At 42.1% G+C, this 22214-nt stretch overlaps 1 protein-coding gene across 2 annotated transcripts in view; it reads right to left on the bottom strand.

Annotated features, from left to right (window-relative positions):
- Positions 1-4817: 4817 nt before the first annotated feature.
- ZFAND5 (zinc finger AN1-type containing 5) overlaps positions 4818-22214 on the bottom strand; it is a 35833-nt gene continuing 18436 nt past the window's right edge. Inside the window, exons 3-7 of one of the 2 annotated variants that reach the window (XM_069763414.1) lie at positions 19295-19372; positions 13061-13172; positions 9838-9935; positions 9302-9427; positions 4818-6667 (exon numbers count right to left, since the gene is read on the bottom strand). In XM_069763414.1, the coding sequence (XP_069619515.1) occupies positions 6519-6667; positions 9302-9427; positions 9838-9935; positions 13061-13172; positions 19295-19372 (563 nt within the window). In that variant the 3' untranslated portion in view covers positions 4818-6518. The remainder of the gene's footprint in view (positions 6668-9301; positions 9428-9837; positions 9936-13060; positions 13173-19294; positions 19373-22214) is intronic. The other variant, XM_069763423.1, reaches the window with a different exon arrangement.

The following is a 22214-nucleotide window of genomic DNA, read 5'->3' as shown; positions in this document are numbered from 1 at the left end:
TTGATTGGGGCGAAAGGGGGGTGATTTAAACTTTTATATTTTTCTTATTTTTTTCACTTTTTTTTTTTTTTTTTTTTAACTTTTGCCATGCTTCAATTGCTAGATCTGCTGTTCGCTGCTATGTAGCTGAAAATCAGGTGTGCTGTGAGCGCCGACCACAGGGTGGCACACACAGCTGCCGGCGATCAGTAACCATAGAGGTCTCAAGGACCTCTATGGTTACAATTCTGAAGCATCGCCGACCCCGATCATTTGACGGGGGTCGGCGATGACGTCATTTCCGGCCGGAAGCGGTAAATGCCGCTGTCTGCGTTTGACAGCGGCATTTAACTAGTTAATAGGCGCGGGCAGATCGCGATTCTGCTCGCGCCTATTACGGGCACATGTCAGCTGTTCAAAACAGCTGACATGTCCCGGCTTTGATGCGGGCTCACCGCCGGAGCCCGCATCAAAGCAGGGGATCTGACCTCGGACGTACTATGCCGTCCGAGGTCAGAAAGGGGTTAACCGATAAAAGTTGCAAAATGAAACAGAACAACATTTTTTTAAAAATTAAAACTTTATTAAAAAATAAAAATAAAACATTAGTAAACAAATCTCTTGTACATGTCTGCTGTCAGCATAATCCACACAGTAAAAGTAACATTTAAAGGGATTTAAATTAGAAAAACAAGCAGCCCCATGTCTCCATGAGATGTATCTTGAAGTGAATTGGACCTTGTTTTTGGAAGGAAGCACACACTTTTTTTCTCATCTCGGAAAACCCAATTAGGGTTCCTTTCCACTTGCGAGATAAACCTCCGTGTCTCGCATGTGAAAACCAAGCTGTGGCGCCGGCACTCCAGAGCGGAGTGTGGCTGCATAGCAATACATGGAGCCGCATGCGCCGCTCCCAAGTGCCAGCGCCAGAGCTTGATTGCGTTTATCTCGCAAGTGGAAAGGAGCCCTTAAACTTCAACTCATCCAACCAAAAAAACAAGACTTCTTACGAGAAGAAAAATAAGATGATAGCTATCAGGAGACAACACGGACATATCATGGAGAGCTGTGGGCATAAGCAGCCACTTTGTTTCCTGCCAGGATGTGGGGGCCAGTGGGAGGAGGTCAGGGAAGCCCTTTTCTAAAGATAGATGTAGGTACCAGAGGCGAGGGTCTTATCAGACATTTAAAGCAGTCTGAGGTATGAATAACCCTTTAAAGTATAAAGTCAACAATTATATTCAATTTTATAGAAGATTCTGTGACATCACTTCATGTTCTGATTTTTCTAAACGCTGCTTTGCTGCAAGTGTCTCTTGTATAGACAACGGTGGACCCTTATGCATACAGGATCTGTCCCATACCCCCCCCCTAGTTAATATATGTATGCATTGGGACCCAAGGGGTAACATTTCTCCTTGCGAAGAGTGACATGCTAGGCCTGGCATGCCAAGGTGAGGAGACTTAACTGGATTGCGTTGCATATCTATGTAGGAAATTGAAAGCTCTGTATCTGCAAATCGAAGCTATGATAAATATAAGCCTAAAATGTCATAAGAAGTGGGGATTCATTTGAAATCATATTGATGCTATTTCTAGAATACACAAATACAGTATCAGAAAAAACTTGGCACTCAAGAATTTTGGTGTAAAGAAGATCCTTTAATGTGCATCCACAAAGTTTGAACGTTTTCGGTCCACATCCGAACCTTCATCAGAACAATTTTACTGGTATAGTAGGTAAAGCGTGTATGGTGTCAGTGTTGCGTCCAACTGGATTATTCAACTGGCCTGGATGCAATGGGAGATCCTGTGGATGTCAGCGCACGTGGAATGCGGCGGAAGTGGCGCGTCTCTCTGAGCAACTTCCGAGTGCCAAGTTTTTTCTGATTTTGGATTCCTGGGCTGGATACCTTACTTGAGCACCTATACTGATTATTAGTATGAGTGTTGTATTGCTTCTTTTTCATACTAATACAGTAGTCACAATAAAAAAAAAAATAGTCACTAGGCATTGATAAAATAGAAAGGCTACAAAAATGGCAAAAAAGTTCCAAAATGGCTACCTGGAGAAATAAAAAAAAAAAAAAAATTCTTACCGGTATCTGGGTACCCGATGCTCACTCTTGCTTTTCTTCTGGACGCCCCGAAGGAGGACAGGTCCGTATTGCCAGTTGTATGATAAAAACCTACATTTCCAGCATTTGCTCTAAACCGTGTAGGCACACCCCATACACTGCAAGAGATCAATCAAGTGCTCTAGGCAAGGAAAAAAGTGAGCTTACCGAGAGGACACGAGTTACACTTTAGGAAATTACTTCTTTTCCAACTAACAGTTTTTACAATAAAACTTTACAAGGCATATCAAAAACGCAAGTAAATTGAAGAGTGCCCTAACATGTAGAAACTCTAAATTAAGAACTATTTAAAAGTTAAATGGTCAAGAGGCAAGTCACTTAATGGTGACATTTGAGGTTTTTATTGGCAAAGGTGAAGGGAACCCTACCATTGGCTAAAATAGGTTAAAGCGCTCCGCTAAGTGCAGAACACCATCCTGATCATCTCTCCTTAGAGAGCAGAGAAAGCTGTGTGAGGATCACCCATTCTTCCTTACTGCTCCCAGGACTGAATGACTCAGGTACCTCTATCAGTCCCATGTACATGAATGGGGTGGCAGCCCAGTTAGTCGTCATGAGGTCCCATTGGTTGGATCCACAGATCAGACATTTAGTCCACAAGTTTTGGTTTGGATGTTTTTACACTGTGGTGTACTTGACAAACGTCATCCCAAGAGTGATCGCTTCCACCTTGGTGGCCTTGACAGTCTTCACCTTTTTATAGCAAGTGATGTATGTGTGCGTCAACTGAAATCTGTCAGGAGAGTTGCCCTCTAACAGCTCCGCACTCACTATTAATATAATAGGATTTAAAACTTTCAGGGTCATATCAGGGCAATCATGCTTAAAACAAAAGAAAAACACCTTTCCTGACATTACTGTGTATAGGCAAGTGCCACGCACTCTCCATTGCCCTATAATAAAACATAAGACTTTACAAATCTTGGGAACTCCCTTCCATGAGCCAGAGGCACAAAGAATCAGTGGCCATCCTAGCTGGCAGCCTGTCTTCCCACTTATCGCATGGATTGCCAATCATTTGATTGGGTGCTATATCATTCAATTCAAGGCCAACATTTAAGCTTCGGCTCCAGTGTCTAATCAGTGCTTGAAGTTTATCACAATATCCCTATTAGTTCACCCATTAAGTATTGACCACAAGGTCTCAATGTGTTGGTTAACTTTTCATCCAATGCCATGTTCCCACGATGAGCTTTTTATTCCTAAAATATGCAGTGTCAAAAAGTTGCCAAAAACTCATTGTGAGGGGGAGTGTATCAATTCACAATTGTCTAAAAAAAAAAAAAAAAGATCCTTAAAGAGCAATTTCTCCCATAGATCCAGGAGCAACTAGGGGAAGATTTCTTTTCCAGCTTGCTGGGGTGCAATGTCACAAAGCAAAAGTGTTAAATAGACTGGTGAACATGACATTAAAATTTTGGGTACATGGACAAGAAATTATCCAGATCTCCATCACATTGAAAACCTGTGGTTGATTCTCAAAAAGCAGAACAAATAAAGGCAAAAGAAATTGTGATAAACTCCAAGCAGTGGTTAAGTAACAGTGGGTTGCCATCACTCAGGATTTGGCCCAGAAGCCTGCCAGGACAAATTGTAGAATCCTTGAAAAAGAGTTAGGAGAACACTGTAAATATTACGTTTTTCATCAACTGGTTTCATTTGTCAATAAGTGTGAAAGTCTGAAATACTTTAAAAACTTTTGGTCATGACTGTGCATGCAGGACACTTGTCAGCAATATCAGATGGTCATCAGCAGTTTAATAAGTTGGACTAGTGGCAAATTTTGAAGCCTTAAAGAGGACCTGTCAATTCCCATAAATATGGGATTTTTCACATGCCCTGAATGATTCGGTTCTCTTAAATATGGCGTAGTTTATTTATATTCCTGAACCTCTCCATTCCTTATATATAGCACCTTCGTTACATGTTATACATCGTGGGCATGCTGCTCAAGAATTCCATAGGGTTAAAGACAACTCCCACTTGCCAACAATACAAGATCTACATAGAGGGTAGAGGGGGCAAAGTTAAGGAACAGTAGCACAGTGACAATAGAAGAGCGACGCCAGATTTAGAACAGTACAATTTACACCAGGGGAAAAAAAAAAACAAACAAAAAACTATATACCTTGCTAAGTTTTAGCAAGTGACATCTTCCATTTAAAATGGAATCCGTCACCAGGTTTTCACTACATAGTCTGAGAGCAGCACAATATAGATAGAAACAGGTTCCAATTCCAGCAACTTATCACTTACTTGGCTGCTTGCTGTAGTTTTGATAATGAAAGCAGTTTTAAAGGGACCACCACAAGTAAACCTTTTGCCATGGCGAATTCCATATTAATGACCTCTGTATAACCCCAACCCACAGTCCTGATTGGCAGCTTTCTGCCTATGCACAGTGTTCACAGAAAGCTGCCAATCAGTGGTGTGGGTAGGGTTATACAGTAAGCTCCGCATTCAGAACTGGTATACCTGTGCAGAGAAAGTTTTAATAAAAACTGTAGCAAGATAAGTGACGCATTTCTGGAATCAGGGTCTCGGCTCCTACATAATGCTGCCCTCATGTGGGTTAGCAAGAACCAGATGGCAGATTCCCTTTTAAAAGATTACAATTACATTCACACAATGGTATATTATCCTTACTGAAGCTTCAGTCACAGTAACACTTGAAAATGCAAGTCAATGGCACAGACATGATTCCCTCTGTACATCGTTTATTATTTACATAATACAATATAGCATAAATGCTGAATAGCATGATTATGTGCAATACATAAATATGAACTATCTGTACACATTTGCATATCTAGTAACTCAGAACAAAAATACAAGTTTTAAAAGAAAAAAAAAAAAAAAAAAGAGAACAAAAACTGATGCCTGGGAGGAGTAAGAAGAGCCGAGGGCAGAACAAAATAAAATCAGAAAGAGTGAACATACATTAACTATTTACAGATGAGAACAGGCAATACTACAACACTACTCTAAAAAATTACTTTCATCTAAAGAGCAAAAAACAAACAAAAAAAAAAGTGGCGGGGATAAGTCTCATACAAACCTTCCATTATAACACAGAAGTGAAATTACCAGACAAGCATCCGTGAAGTTTACTGTCTTTTCTAGAGTAGTTTTTATACAAAGCTGTAGATAATGCAGCCCATGCAATAAAACCAAGAAAATTACAGTCCAACACCCAAATACAATTGAAAACTATACGGTGAGCAGCCCCCCTTCATTGTGGTTCCCGACAGCACTCATGGAAGAACTGAAACATTGACACACCTCAACCCTATGCAAGAAAAATAAAAAAAATGGATCTACAGCAGCCAAGTAAGGTATGGTTTTCATGCAAATCTGTGCAGGTGAGTCACATTGGAAAACCACCATGAATGGCGAAAAGCCATTAGATTACCTTACCAAATCCAAAGGTAAAAGTGTGCACGGCAAGCTAAAGTTGAAGCAATTTTTAGGTTTGACCCTACAGGCGGAAATATCTGGAACTGAAGTGGGTATTCTGTGCTGCTCTCCATTAGGAGACGACCTGCTCGGCAGGGAATAGTTGCTTACACAACCACCCTGCCCCTGTCCAGGTCAGGTGGGAAAAAAAAAAGAAACAAAGGACTGATAACTTCTTTAACCTTTCAATTCAGAATTTCAGCTGTCTCAATAACCACAAACAGAAAAGGCACTGTAAGGATTAAAATAAATACATTAAAAGTGCACCAAGAGAGCTGGGACAGAAGGGATGGATTTTAACCTACGAGTTTGACAATCTGCAAATTCATAATACAGGTAAAATAAAAATTAATGAGAAATCGTCACCAATGCAAAGTTGTTGGAAAGTACTAAAGCATAATAAAATCTAGCACCACACACAAAGCACAATGTAGGGGCTGATACTTAACTGGATAGTGTCACGTCTAAACAGTATTGCTCATCTTAAAAGTTAGGAGGTTAAGAAAAATGGCGGAAACAAATTAAAAGAAGCGCAGCTCCGGTGCACACACATTCGCGTCCGCCCGCCAGGTTTAGTCCAGACCTGTATCTTTGATAGCACATATCCGATGCAGGCATGCAGATTTTAGGCCTACATTTTGGCACAAACATTTCCTCAACCAGATATGCAATCAACTAAAAACAGTAAAGCCAGCACTGATCCGTCCAAGTTCTGAGAGCACAGGAACACAAAAAAGGGTCAAAAAGGGCTGTATCATCTATTCATTCAATTTTGCCTGTAACACTCAAAACATCCCAACTAGAGAAAAAAAAAGTAAGACACCACAAAAAAAAAAAAAAGTTTAAACATTTGAAAGAAACATGCATCTGCTCTTTAATGTTTCCCTAAGATATATTAAAATCAGAATCAAAAGAAAAAGTCAGTCAGTCTTCACAAATGTAGATTTATATTCTCTGTATTTTTTCTGCCACAACAACTGGGTTTTCTTTCCTTATTTTTGCTGCAGCCTCTGCCTTATAGTCATAAGGGCAGTTGTGCTTGTCAGAGTAACGATGAAGTCCACAAAACAGATTCCCACAACGGCAGTCAAAACCTAAGGAAGAAAATAGAAAGATTAGTGCATGATCACGACGACGACAGCAAAATTATTTCACCCATTTTGATTTCTTTAAATTCACCCTATAACACCAAGAGTAAACATAAAACTCAGTCAATTCTTCACGTATGTGGCCTGGAAAAAAGGAGTCAGTGTGCAGTAGTCCACTTAGGTTAACCGTCTATGGCTGAAAATGTTGGCATCCTTGTAATGGTTCTAGAAAATGAAGTATTTCTGCCCCAAAATTATTTTAATTACACATGTTTTGCTATACAAAGTTTACTTCCTTTGGGTGATTAGGATCAACAAATGGGGGGAGAAAAAAAAAAAAAAAAGCAAATTGGACATAATTTCACTCAAAAGCTCAAAATTGTTGGCATGTTTCAAAAGTTGTGGGTAAACCACTGTTTCCAGCATGTCATGCTCTTTCAAACTCACTCGTAAGTAACGTGTGGGCAATATAAAAATTGACTCTGGTGTGTGCGTCACAGTAAGCATGGCGAACGGAAGGAGAACTGTCTGAGGACTGAGAATCAAAATTGTTGAAGAATGTCAACAATCTCAAGGTTAAAGGCCATCTCCAGAGATCTTGATGTTCCTTTCTCCACGGTGCACAACATAACCAAGAAGTTTGCAACCCATGGCACTGTACCTAATCTCTCTGGACGTGGCCGGCAGAAAAAAAAAAATTGATCAAAAGGTTCCAATGCAGGATAATCCAGATGGTGGATAAGCATCAAGTTCCAAAGAAATTCACACTGACCTGCAGAGTCAGGGTGCATCAGTGTCAGCGCAAACTATCCGTCGACAATTAAAGGTCGTAAATTTACCTATTAAGGTAAAAGAGTCACCTTCTGCACCACTAAGGCTGCATTCTGTGAAGATGGCTCTTATGTTTTTGATCACTAATAACGCTGAAATATTCACTTTTATAAATTGCTGCCATACCTGTATTGAGTCCGGGGGCTACGTTTTCTCCCCCTGACTCAGCCGCCTTGCAGTCGTCCATAATCCCACCGGGAGCCGCCTCCTCTGTCTTGTGCAGTCACCGGCGCTCTGCAATTATCTCTCGGGCATGCGCCGTGTGCACTGCCCTGGAACTTACATCAAGTGATGTAATTAGATCGTGCCTGCACACAGCGCCAGATTCCCAGCCCCGCAGTGTGAATAAATCATAACAGTGCGGGGCGGGATCTGGGGCCTCCGCTACACGCAGGCGCGATATCAGTACATCAGCTGATGTGAGTTCCAGGGCAGCGCGCACTGCGAATGCCCGAAAAATGAGAGGACAGCGCAGGTGTCGGTGACGTGAGGAAACACAGAGGAGGCGGCGGCGCCTGGTGCACTGAAGGGATGATGGACGGCTGCAGGCAGCAGAGTCAGGGGGAGAAAACGTATCCGTGGACTCAATACAGTTATGGAGCGCAATTTATAAAATCGATATTTCAGCGTTATTAGGGATCAAAAACTTAGCGCCACCTTCACAGAATGCAGCCTTAGTGCTGCAGAAGGCGACTCTGCTTGTGAGCAGCTCATGATGTCCCTGCCATACGCGTCTTAATAGTCCGAAAAATACAGTAAATCCCATTGAGCACCCAAAGAGAGATCTTAAAAAATTGCTGTTAGGAGAAGGCACCCTTCACAGGAGAGAGACCTGGAGCAGTTTGCAAAAGAAGAGTTGCCAAAGTTCCAGTTGAAATGTGTAAGAAGCTTGCCGAATGTTAAATGAAGTGATTGATTGCAGTTCTTAATTCCAAAGGGTGTGCAGCCAAATATTAAGTTGAGGGTGTGAATAATTTGGGAATAGTGTGTGAAATTATGTCCAAATTGCATTTTTCACTCTTTTGTGTTGTTCCAATATACACAAAGGAAACAAACTTGAATATACTTGCAAGAAAACTGTAAATGTATAATTACAATAGTTTTCTGGGAGAAACTAAGGGTGCTAACACCTTTGGCCATGGCAGTGCATCTATATATATTCAGCATTTTTCCCCCTCACTTATCTGTGTGCAATCTGTATACAATCTGTTTTTTATTTTAACAGAAACAGCTTTTCATCATTCAAGACAATTTACAATTTCCTATGTTACAGAATTGCAATGTATCCATAAAAATTGGATGCTATACTATGACAATATGGCACCGGATTATTATTTTTTTTAACTCTCAGACTTTAATGAGCGAGTCTCATCCGATTTATGGAAGAAACTGGTGCATGCTGCTAATTTTTTTATTTTTTTTTTTCCCACACAGATTTGGCCAGTTTAAAAAGATGCTCATCTACACTGCCCCACTGAATAACATTGGTCCAAGTTGTGTCTGTTTTTTCACACTGACAACACTGGAAGAACGAAAAAAACTCATGTGAACAAGCCAATAGATAAGGCCATTATAGAAGAGGCCAACAGATAAGCCTTTATAGAAGAGGCAGCATGATTTCAGGTACATTCACAGATGTCTTTATTCAACTTAATGAGACGTCTGGCCTCACAAGTGAAGCCACCAGACACAAAGGTATCCCCGTCAGAAAGTGGTATGCAAGCTCTGTCATCCATTAGCTATATTTTATGTTTCCATGTCCATCTACAAATGAATGAATGAATGATAGGAAGGCAAGAAGTGCAATACCTGTAAGGCCAATCTTCTTCCTGCACATGAAGCATCTGTTCTTCTTTGGCTTGGGGAGTTCTGGAGTCTTTTCCTCATTTTGAGATGTACTAGGCTGAGATACTGAGGGACTTGGCTGAGTCACAACTGAAATACAAATCAATAGATAAATGTAGGAAATATCAGAGTTGAGAAACACAAACCTTAGTTTCATACTCCTCATCTATTATTCCCATTGACAAGCCAGTGTGGGCTCGGAAGTGAATCACTGCAGACAATGAACAGATTGAAGTGCTGAAAGAAAACATGGCCTATATCTATTTTGCAGTTATACTTATATGATCATATTACCTGGTTGTAGGAGTAACAAAGGAATCTAGAGCGCTTCATCATTCAAGTTGCCCACAAAAACTACAGTATATTCTTAGAAGACACAAAAAATCTAGCTCAAAATTACAGTGGATTGAAGTTTGTAATAACATTTGTACATGTGTTCAGCGGATACTACAACAGTGGTCTTCAGATATTTCCTGTACCTACTGGCACATAAAACATACCTGGTTCTGAGGATTCTGTTTTTGGAGAAGTCGAATTATCTTCTCTTGAAATGCTCATCTCTGTCATTTGCTGAGTTACAGGTAAAGCAGCCACATTTCTAAAAGGATTGCAAGAAGGGAAAAAAATATAAAAATTGTGAAATTAAGTGGAAAACCCCCCACAATTTATTTAGGACTTTTACGGCGTGTGAGGCTAGAGACCTTATGAACATACAGGTCCTTCTCAAAAAATTAGCATATAGTGTTAAATTTCATTATTTACCATAATGTAATGATTACAATTAAACTTTCATATATTATAGATTCATTATCCACCAACTGAAATTTGTCAGGTCTTTTATAGTTTTAATACTGATGATTTTGGCATACAACTCCTGATAACCCAAAAAACCTGTCTCAATAAATTAGCATATCAAGAAAAGGTTCTCTAAACGACCTATTACCCTAATCTTCTGAATCAACTAATTAACTCTAAACACATGCAAAAGATACCTGAGGCTTTTATAAACTCCCTGCCTGGTTCATTACTCAAAACCCCCATCATGGGTAAAGGTACCGTCACACATAGCGACGCTGCAGCGATACCGACAACGATCCGGATCGCTGCAGCGTCGCTGTTTGGTCGCTGGAGAGCTGTCACACAGACAGCTCTCTAGCGACCAACGATGCCGAGGTCCCCGGTAACCAGGGTAAACATCGGGTAACTAAGCGCAGGGCCGCGCTTAGTAACCCGATGTTTACCCTGGTTACCATCCTAAAAAGTAAAAAAAAAAACGCTACATACTTACCTTCTGCTGTCTGTCCTCGGCGCTCTGCTTCTCTGGTCTGGCTGTGAGCTCCGGGCAGCCAGAAAGCAGAGCGGTGACGTCACCGCTCTGCTTTCCGGCTGACCGACGCTCACAGCCAGAGCAGGAGGAGAGCAGAGCACAGCGCTGGAGGACAGACGGCTGTAGGTAAGTATGTACTGTTTGTTTTTTTACTTTTAGGATGGTAACCAGGGTAAACATCGGGTTACTAAGCGCGGCCCTGCGCTTAGTTACCCGATGTTTACCCTGGTTACCAGCAAAGACATCGCTGAATCGGTGTCACACACGCCGATTCAGCGATGTCTACGGGGAGTCCAGCGACGAAATAAAGTTCTGGACTTTCTTCCCCGACCAGCGATCTCCCAGCAGGGGCCTGATCGCTGCTGCCTGTCACACTGGACGATATCGCTAGCGAGGACGCTGCAACGTCACGGATCGCTAGCGATATCGTCTAGTGTGACAGTACCTTAAGACTAGCGACCTGACAGATGTCAAGAAGGCCATCATTGACACCCTCAAGCAAGAGGGTAAGACCCAGAAAGAAATTTCTCAACAAATAGGCTGTTCCCAGAGTGCTGTATCAAGGCACCTCAATGGTAAGTCTGTTGGAAGGAAACAATGTGGCAGAAAACGCTGTACAACGAGAAGAGGAGACCGGACCCTGAGGAAGATTGTGGAGAAGGACCGATTCCAGACCTTGGGGAACCTGAGGAAGCAGTGGACTGAGTCTGGTGTGGAAACATCCAGAGCCACCGTGCACAGGCGTGTGCAGGAAATGGGCTACAGGTCCCGCATTCCCCAGGTAAAGCCACTTTTGAACCATAAACAGCGGCAGATGCGCCTGACCTGGGCTACAGAGAAGCAACACTGGACTGTTGCTAAGTGGTCCCAAGTACTTTTTTCTGATGAAAGCAAATTTTGCATGTCATTCGGAAATCAAGGTGCCAGAGTCTGGAGGAAGACTGGGGAGAAGGAAATGCCAAAATGCCTGAAGTCCAGTGTCAAGTACCCACAGTCAGTGATGGTGTGGGGTGCCATGTCAGCTGCTGGTGTTGGTCCACTGTGTTTCATCAAGGGCAGGGTCAATGCAGCTAGCTATCAGGAGATTTTGGAGCACTTCATGCTTCCATCGGCTGAAATGCTTTATGGAGATGAAGATTTCATTTTTCAGCACGACCTGGCACCTGCTCACAGTGCCAAAACCACTGGTAAATGGTTTACTGATCATGGTATTACTGTGCTCAATTGGCCTGCCAACTCTCCTGACCTGAACCCCATAGAGAATCTGTGGGATATTGTGAAGAGAAAGTTGAGAGACGCAAGACCCAACACTCTGGATGAGCTTAAGGCCGCTATTGAAGCATCCTGGGCCTCCATAACATCTCAGCAGTGTCACAGGCTGATTGCCTCCATGCCACGCCGCATTGAAGCAGTCATTTCTGCCAAAGGATTCCCGACCAAGTATTGAGTGCATAACTGAACATTATTATTTGTTGGTTTTTTTGTTTGTTATTAAAAAACACTTTTATTTGATTGGATGGGTGAAATATGCTAATTTATTGAGACAGGTTTTTTGGGTTATCAGGAGTTGTATGCCAAAATCATCAGTATTAAAACAATAAAAGACCTGACAAATTTCAGTTGGTGGATAATGAATCTATAATATATGAAAGTTTAATTGTAATCATTACATTATGGTAAATAATGAAATTTAACACTATATGCTAATTTTTTGAGAAGGACCTGTATATAATTAAAATCTTTCAAGGGAAAAAGTTGTTTAGGGTTTTTTTTTTTTTTTTTTTTTTTTCACTCCTTTGTAGTAAAGTTATTCACTGTGCAAGGAAACTGAAAGGTTTTAATTTACGTGCAAAGCTGTATACCTGTGGATCAACACAGGGTTTTTAGGATGTGCACAAGAGCGTTTCCAGTCTCAGATAGTGAAATTGGCAATACAGAAGTCAAACATTGTGAAGTTGCCTTATCCCCATAAAGAAACATTACATTTAGTGTGACAGTCATTAACACTAGAATAAGCCACTAGAAGGCTGAAGAACTGCTTCTATAAAAATATACATGTAGGTAGTATATAGTGATGAGCGAGTGTACTCGTTGCTCGGGTGGTCTCCCGGTATTTGTTAGTGTTCGGAGATTTAGTTTTCATTGCTGCAGTTGAATGATTTACACCTGATAGCCAGCTTGATTACATGTGAAGATTCCCTAGCAACCAGGCAACCCCCACATGTACTTAGCCTGTCTAATAGCTGTAAATCATTCAGCTGAGGCGATGAAAACTAAATCTCCGCACACTAACAAATATAACAAATACTGGGAGATCACCCGAGCATGCTCTAGAAATCCTGAGCAGTATATTCGCTCATCACTAGTAGTGTCCTACACACTGTTCACTCACTTACCTGGATTTGTCAGTAGGGCTGCCAACATCACTTTCACAGTTGTTTAATACGGTTTCTACTCTCTGGATGGCTGCAGACTCTATGGTAGGACTATTCGAACCACTGGATGCACCTAGACGAAACAAGACACATTTTTCAGTCCAATTGCTAGTTCCTATTAAGCCCTCTAACATACGCAAGTGTAAGGTCTAGAATGTTAGTCAAATGACCATCACATTATCCAGAACACCATTTACACTGAACCCAAAGGCAGTCATTAGCTTCTGTTTGCACAATCAAACTCCATAACCAACAATGGCCCATTACTGGGAGAGCAAGAGAAACGGCACACAAATGATTAGTGTAAGGCCAGAAATCTGAAAGTGTGGCACTCTGACAGCAAAGCGGCGAGTATGTATTTTAGGACCAACTAGCGCTACTTTAGCTGTTATCAATTTACTTCCACCCCAATTTTTTTTTTTTTATGGTGAACTCATCCATTGACTCGAGACCGACTGGCAGTCACCGATTACCAAAATAAGATAGAAGCCAATGGATTTGACAAAAACAAAAACACACAAACCCAATAGTTTTAATTCATTCAAATGGTTATTCAAGGGGTGGTCTACACTTGAGGTTCAAGTCTGCAGTCACTGTATGCTATGAGGATTATCCGGTGCCAGAATTGGAGGACGTGTGACCAAAAGTATTTGTATACATGTGGTCAAGTGCTAACTAGATATGCGCAGCCTCACTCAAGACAAGTGAATAAAGCAAAACAGCACATATCCAGTCGGAATGTGGCTACAAGTACACAAAAATTGCATACTTGTGATCACATGACCAACCACTCCCGGTGAAGGAGAATCCTGATGGCGCCCTGTGAGCATTCACAAGTTTGCAGTCAGACGGCAGACTTAAATCCCGAGCCTGGACAACCCCTTTAACCACTCATTGATCACAAAGATGTGTCACATTAGTCATGTGATAACTAGTTTTCTGTCATGAAGTATTAATTGCAAAAAAACAAACAAACAAACAAACAAACCACCCTCTCCCCCCCAGACACAGGACTTTATAAGAAGGCATATAGATAAAAATATAGCTGTCATGTTTATGAATTTCAGTCAAAAGTATTTTTTTATCTAAACATTTCTAACCACCAGGTCAGAAGCAAAGATTTAATTTTACTACCGTAAACGGTGTGTAATGGAAATTTATATTGTTAGTGGCCACTAAAAGCACATTACACTGACTAATACAGTTGCTGGGATGGAAACACCTACATTGGGACACACTATGCATCTATTTTGCAGGAAGTGGGTCAAACAAAGGCATCATACAGCTTGGCATAATGCCATACAGCTAAATCCAAACAGGAGACACAGTAACAGGAGACACTGCGTTGTGTGAACCCATTTAACGGACTACGTTACACCGCGGCATAACGCGGTGTAACGTAGTCCGTTAATGCCACCATTACTGGCAACGGCGAACGCATCGCTAGCGCATACCCACAATGGGCGTGCGCTAGGGATGTGCTGTCATTGAGTGACGGATCCGAGACGCGGGCTGCAGTATTTTCGGGTCTGTCACTGCTAGCGCAGATGGAGCTAGCAGATGCTCCATCTGCGCTAGCGCAGGGTTAAAGTCGGCACTTGCGTTGGTGCAGTCCGTTTAACGGATTTGTTGAACGGACTGCACAACGCAAGTGTGAACCTAGCCTAAGGAGAAAATAAAAAATAATAATCACTGGATTTGGCTTTTCATGTGATTTTAACACCAAAAAACCCTCAGTTATAGCTGAAATTCTTCACTAAATCATTAAGGGTAGGGATTTAAAATACTCAAAACTTCAACATTAAAATAATAGTAATGGAACCTTTTTAAATAACAGGTTACAAAGAAAAAGCCATCGGGAATATTTCTTTATACTGTCAAGTTCTCATCAATGAAAACTTAAGACGGTCATTAAAGTGTGCCAGCTTTATCAGTGGTTCGCGCAGTTTGATAATCTGAATGCAGGCATGTGCACACCGCATCTTCAACAAAAAGATCCCACCTGAGAAAGTGCTGAAACGGTAAAAATAAACAAGCACTTGAATGTCAAAACAATAAACCTGTTTTTTTTTTTTATTTAAAGAACAACAAAGGCAAGACTTCAGCAAAAAAATACTGCTGGAGTTTTCCTGATGGGTCTTCAGTTTCAAAAACGCTGGGTACGCCGGCGTCTAGACTGTGCACATATCCAAGTATACACCAAAATATTAGTTGGCCGAGGCCAGTTTTACACCTTTCTTCTCATACATTTAGAACATTTTTTTCCACAATGTGCGGTGCTCATTTTTGATCCATCAGTTTTTTTTTTTTAATGTGCTGAAGAAGTTTCTTAGCTAAAAGCGCTTAAAAAAAACCTAATTTTCATTTCCTGTAGTGAGTACTATGGTATGACAATGGTCTCTTCAAAGTGGAAGAGGGCTCTAGTGCCACCTATAGGAAGCAGCAATCCTAAAAGTCAACATAGACTCTCCAACGAGCCTCGTGGTATGTTCACATGCTATTTCTCAGGTGGTTTTCTATGCCGATTGCCCAAAAGAAAAAAGGAAATCAGAAAACGCTTTACAGAATATTTCCACACCGATGCCACCCTTTGCCAATCACGGCACTGGTTAACCAGCTGCTAAAGTACAATATGAACTTCTTATTCACCATCAAAGCTTTCACCTCTCTAATCTTTATCCACTAACCTACTAGCTCTCCGTTTTGCCAATGATCTAAGACTAACATCCTCTCTAATCCAAACCTTCAAGTTCCGTCTCTAAGACTTCTCTTGTGCTGCACCAGTTTTCTGGAATACACTACACAAAACTTAATTCCCAGTAGCTACAGTTTGAAAGCAAGCTTTACAATTTTGTTTAGACTTTATCACATCACTAAAGTCTTAACACTTCTTTATTCCTAAGGTTATGTGCCCACAATCAGGAAGAGCAGTGTTTTGGGACTCAGCTGACCTGCGCTGCATTCTACATTAGAAGCACAGTGGATCAGATATATAGAAATCCCATGCCCAATGTGCTTCTATTTAATGCTGCGTAAACTCACCCACAGGTTTAAGAGCAGCAGCATGTTAATTATCTGCAGCGGATATGCTAGTCTCCGCTGATGAAATAATAGATGCAATTACCACGAGCCCTGGGAGACCACGCGTCGACATCGGTGGAATGGAGTAGGCCCAAAGGAGCATTACTTGTTTTACATGGGAGAAATAAAGTGATTGAGAAGGTTGTTCAAGAAGTGGGTAACCTTTTTAATGAATCAGGAGTATCTGACAAGTGGAGTGCATCTTCGTGTGCACCTTGCCACAAATCCTACTCAAGCCACAAGAAACGCTGCCGCTCGCCATGAGTTTACACACCAGTGCCGGTCAAAGCGATGTCCGCACATGGTCTTCTGGGGCTTGCATGGCATTATGTCACAAAAGCTCCAGGCGACCAAGTGCAGACATCAGAATGGCACCAGTACAGGAAGAAAGCATGAAAGTGTTATTTAACATGGAGTAAATATAGATTGAGAAAGGGTTGCCCGAAAGTGGACAACCCCTTTAAGAGGAATGTGCCCCTTAACCCCTTCATGACCTTGGGATTTTCCGTTTTTCGCTCCCCTCCTTCCCGGAGCCATAACTTTTTTATTTTTCCGTCAATTTGGCCATATGAGGGCTTATTTTTTGCGGGACGAGTTGTACTTTTGAACGACATCATTGGTTTTACCATGTCGTGTACTAGAAAACGGGAAAAAAATTCCAAGTGCGGTGAAATTGCAAAAAAAGTGCAATCCTACACTTGTTTTTTGCTTGGCTTTTCTGCTAGGTTCACTAAATGCTAAAACTGATCTGCCATTATGATTCTCCAGGTCATTATGAGTTAATAGACACCTAACATGACTAGGTTCTTTTTTATCTAAGTGGTGAAAAAAAATTCCAAACTTTGATTTAAATAAAAAAAATAAAATTGCGCCATTTTCCAATACTCGTAGCGTCTCCATTTTTTGTGATCTGGGGTCGAGTGAGGGCTTATTTTTTGCATGCCGAGCAGACGTTTTTAATGATAGCATTTTGGTGCAGATACGTTCTTTTGATCGCCCGTTATTGCATTTAAATTCAATGTCGTGGCGACCAAAAAAAACGTAATTCTGGCGTTTCGAATTTTTTTCTCGCTACGCCGTTTAGCGATCAGGTAAATCCTTTTTTTTTTTTATTGATAGATCGGGCGATTCTGAACGCGGCGATACCAAATATGTGTAGGTTCGATTTTTTAATTGATTTAATTTGAATGGGGCGAATGGGGGTTGATTTAAACTTTTAGATTTTTTTTATTTTTTTTCACTTTTTTTTTTACTTTTGCCATGCTTCAATAGCCTCCATGGGAGGCTAGAAGCAGGCACAGCACGATCACCTCTGCTACATAGCAGCGATCTGATGTTCACTGCTATGTATCAGAAATGTGGGTGTGGTATGAGCGCCGACAACAGGGTGGCGCTCACAGCCACCGGCGATCAGTAACTATAGAGGTCTCAAGGACCTCTATGGTTACTATTCAGAAGCATCGCCGACCTCCGATCATGTGACGGGGTCGGCGATGCGATCATTTATCGCCGCCCGGCCGGAAGCGGTAGTTAAATGCCGCTGTCTGCGCTTGACAGCGGCATTTAAACTAGTTAATAGGCGCGGGCAGATCGCAATTCTGCCCGCGCCTATTACGGGCACGTCAGCTGTTCAAAACAGCTGACATGTCCCGGCTTTGATGCAGGCTCACCGTACTATCCCGTCCGAGGTCAGAAAGGGGTTAATGAATCAGGAGCGTCTTACTCCAGCATGCCACTACATCAAGAACAGGTTAAAGCCATGGTGCTGCATGTTAGGTAGGACACACCTCTCACAATAAGCACTACTGAGGAAGGCCATAACCCCTCACTGGGTATGGGGGAAAAAAAAAAAAAAATAATCACACAAATGTAGTGCCAGTCATGAAACTTTTTTCTGCAAAAGTTACGCCAGAATTTTGATGCAAATTAGCTTAATAAATGTGCCCGTTATTTTGAAAGCTTATCTAACATTGTTCCCAAATAGGCAATGTGTTTGAGCGCTTTCATTCAAAAGTCTGATTACAGACTATACTGGTAAGGGTGTGTCCACGGGCCGGATTACATATAGAGTCATTATAAACAGAGAGATATATTTCAAGTGTTTATTTCTATTAATGTTGATGATTATGGCTTACAGCCAATGAAAACCCCAAAGTCATTATCTCAGTAAATTAGGCTAGGTTCAGATTGCGTTAGTGCAATCCGTTTAGCGCCTAGCGCTAGCGCTCTTTTTGCATCAATTACTGATTCAACGCAGTGTGGTGTGGCATGGAGGCGATCAGTCTGTGGCACTGCTGAGGGGTTATGGAAGCCCATGTTGCTTTGATAGCAGCCTTCACCTGGTCTGCATTGTTGAGTCTGGTGTCCCTCATCTTCCTCTTGACAATACCCTATAGATTCTCTATGGGGTTAAGGTCAGGCGAGTTTGCTGGCCAATCAAGCACAGTGATACTGTAGTTTTAAAACCAGGTATTGGTACCTTTGGCAGTGTGGCGAGGTGCCAAGTCCTGCTGGAGAATGACATTTTCATCTCCAGAAAATTTTCTGGTAGACAGCTATGCTGACTTTTGTCTTGATGACACTGTGGACCTACATCAGCAGATGACATGGCTCCTCAAACTATCACTGATTGTGGAAACTTCACACTAGACCTCAAGCAGCTTGGATTGCGTGCCTCTCCACTATTCCTCCAGACCCTGGAACCTTGATTTCCAAATGAAATGTAAAATTTACTTTCATCTGAAAACACCACCTTGGACCACTGAGCAACAGTCCAGTTCTTTTTCTCCTTGGCCCAGGTAAGACGCTTCAGGCTTTGTCTAATGGTCATGAGTGGCTTTACACAAGGAATGTGACACTTGTAGCCCATGTCTTGGATACATCTGTGTGTGGTGGTTCTTGAAGAAATGACTCCAGCAGCAGTCCACTCCTGGTGTATCTCCCCCAAATTTTAGAATGGCCTTTTCTTAACAATCCTTTCAAGGTTGTGGTTATCCTGGTTGCTTGTGCACCTTTTTCTACCACACTTTTTCCTTCCACTCAACTTTCCATTAATATACTTGGATACACACTCTGAACAGCCAGCTTCTTTAGCAATGAACTTTTGTTGCTTACCCTCCTTGTAGAGTGTGTCAATGACTGCCTTCGGGATATCTGTCAAGTCAGCAGTCTTCCTCGTGATTGTGGAGCCTACTGAAACAGATTAAGCGACCTTTTTAAGCACTTAGGAAGCCTTTGCAGGTGTTTTGTTAATTATTCTTATTTACTGAGATCATGACTTTTGGGTTTTCATTGGCTGTAAGCCATAATCGTCAAGATTAAAGGGAACCCGTCACCTCATTTTTGAGCTAGGAGCTGCGGCCACTGCCTTTCGGGGTTTATCTTTCCACAGCATTCTGGAATGCTGTAGATAAGCCCCAATCTAACCTGAAAGAGAAGAAAAACAAGTTATACTATGCTCACCAGGGGGGCGGTTCGGTCCGATGTGGGTCGCAGGTCTGGCGCCTCCCATCTTCATACGATGCAGTCATCTTCCTTGCTTCTTGTCGTGGCTCCTGCGCAGGCGTACTTTGTCTGCCCTGTTGAGGGCAGAGCCAGGTACTGCAGTGCGCAATCGCTGGGCCACTCTGACCTTCCCCGGCGCCTGCGCACTGCAGTACTGTGCTCTGCCCTCAACAGGGCAGATGAAGTAAGCCTGCGCTGGAGCCATGACATGAAGGAAGATGACGACATCGCATGAAGATGGCAGGCGTCGGACCTGGACCTGCAAAGCCCATCGGACCGCCCCCGAGTGAGTATAATAGAACTTGTTTTCTTCTCTTTCAGGTTAGATTGGGGGCTTACCTACAGCATTATAGAATGCTGTAGATAAGCCCCAAAAGGCAGTGGCCGCAGCTCATAGCTCAAAAGTGAGGCGACAGGCTCCCTTTAACAGAAGTAAACACTTGAAATAGATCTCGGTTTGTAATGACTATATAATGAGTACATAGTATATAATTGTACTCCAATATCCCACACCAGGATGGATTAAATGCCTGCAAATTCTTCCTGGAAAACACAGGGACTGAAGCATATTCTGTGGTGAAACTTAGAAAATATATCCTCACCCACAATTACGGTACTTTGAATTTGACAAGAAGATCTATCTACAGGAGACTGGCACAGCAATGGGAAGTAAAATGGCCCCACAGTATGCAAATCTTTTCATGGCCAAGCTTGAAAGCGACTTTTTGTCCTCATGTCCCATCAGGCCTCTAGCCTACTACCGCTACGTTGATGATATTTTAATCATCTGGATGGAGTATGAGCCACAGCTAAAGACGTTACATGAACATTTAAATCAATTTCATCCTACCATCATCTTGACACTCAACAACTCCTGCACTGAAATTAACTTTTTGGACACCATCATTAAGCTGCAGAACAATAAAATAGAGACATCCCTGAATCAGTAGCAAGTCGACCATCCAACATACCTTAAATGGGACAGTTCCCATCCAAAACACAAACTATTATCTACAGCCAAGCCATCAGATACAATCGTATATGTTCCAACCCAATGGATAGGGATGAACACCTTGGTCGCCTCAGAAAGACCTTTTTGAATCAGGGCTACCATCCAAGAACAATTGAAAACCAGATTACAAGAGCCACCAGAATATCAAGGAATCACCTGCTACATTACAAAGCTAAAGAAGAAAATAACCGGGTACCTCTAGTAGTTACCTACAATCCAAATCTGGAGGTGCTAAGGGGAGCTGCACGGAAATTACAACCTTTACTGCAAAAAGATGCCTGATTACAATCCATTTTTCCAGACCCCCCCACTACTGTGTTTTAGGCAGCCCCCAAATCTAAGAAGCATTGTCAAGAGCTCCCTGTCCTCTCCAACAGCTGCAGGTACCTTTCCTTGCAACCAGGAAAAAAAGTAAAACTTGTCCATTTATAATGACTATGGACAAGATAAAGATCCACAACTCACATCAGGACTACAAGATCCCAGGTACTTTCAGCTGCGTCACCTAATTATTTGTACTAAATGTCCAACCGGGGGTCTGTATGGGCAAAAGCTTAGAACAAGAATGAATTCTCACCGCCACACAATAAGAGAAAAAAGAATGGATCTACCTGTGGCAATACATTCCAAATCATAACATTATGGACATGAAATTACTTGTGGTAAAAGGTAGCTTCAAATCTCAGAGAGACAGAAGAGTATGGGAATATAAACTGATGACGACCTTTGACAGTCTCACTGCAGGAATGAATGTGTCGCACAGATTTAGGTCTTTACATCAACTAAGGAACTTGCCCCTTAGACTGAGGGGTCATCACAACAGAGACCTTAGAACTGGCCCAATATTTATGGACATAACTGTTTATCACTCATGGTAATTCTGCTTCATGTCACCTGTCTTATCCATGGTTTTTCCTTTTTTTTTTTTTTTCTATGCTGTGTTGTGCATAAATATGTGATTCTTCAGAATTTCTTTTAGTCTTTGCCTGATGAAGAGACCGGTGTAGTCTCGAAGCTTGCAATTTGTTACCATCTTTTCAGTTAGGCAGGGATCACACATGCGAGAAACACGTCCGTGTCTCGCATGTGAAATCCAAGCTCTGGCGCCGGCACTCCAGAGCGGAGCGAGCGGCTTTATGTGTTGCTATGCGGCCGCACGCTCCACTCTGGAGTGCCGGTGCCAGAGCTTGGATTTCACATGCGAGACACGGACGTGTTTCTCGCATGTGTGATCCCGGCCTTAGCCACTAAAAGGTATCAACCACTGAGGACTCTCAATCTAATATATAAAGCTGAGTGAGTGCGTGAGAGTGTGTCCGGGATTGGCATCTGCACCGTCGCAGCTACAGCCACAAAATTTTGCACAGTCACACGTCTGGACCCCGAGCGCGTCATAGGCTATATTGTGAGGTGAAATTTTAACCCCGTGCGTTGCAATTCACCAAACAATTTTGCCCCTATCTACATAATAGGGAAAAAGTGAAAGGAAAAGTGTTGGAGGCAAATTGACAGCTGCCA

Source organism: Ranitomeya imitator, chromosome 1 (genome assembly GCF_032444005.1).
Source record: "Ranitomeya imitator isolate aRanImi1 chromosome 1, aRanImi1.pri, whole genome shotgun sequence".
NCBI classification, from domain to species: domain Eukaryota; kingdom Metazoa; phylum Chordata; class Amphibia; order Anura; family Dendrobatidae; genus Ranitomeya; species Ranitomeya imitator.
Note: the sequence above shows the minus strand (reverse complement) of the source record. Positions and strands in the feature narration are given on the sequence as shown.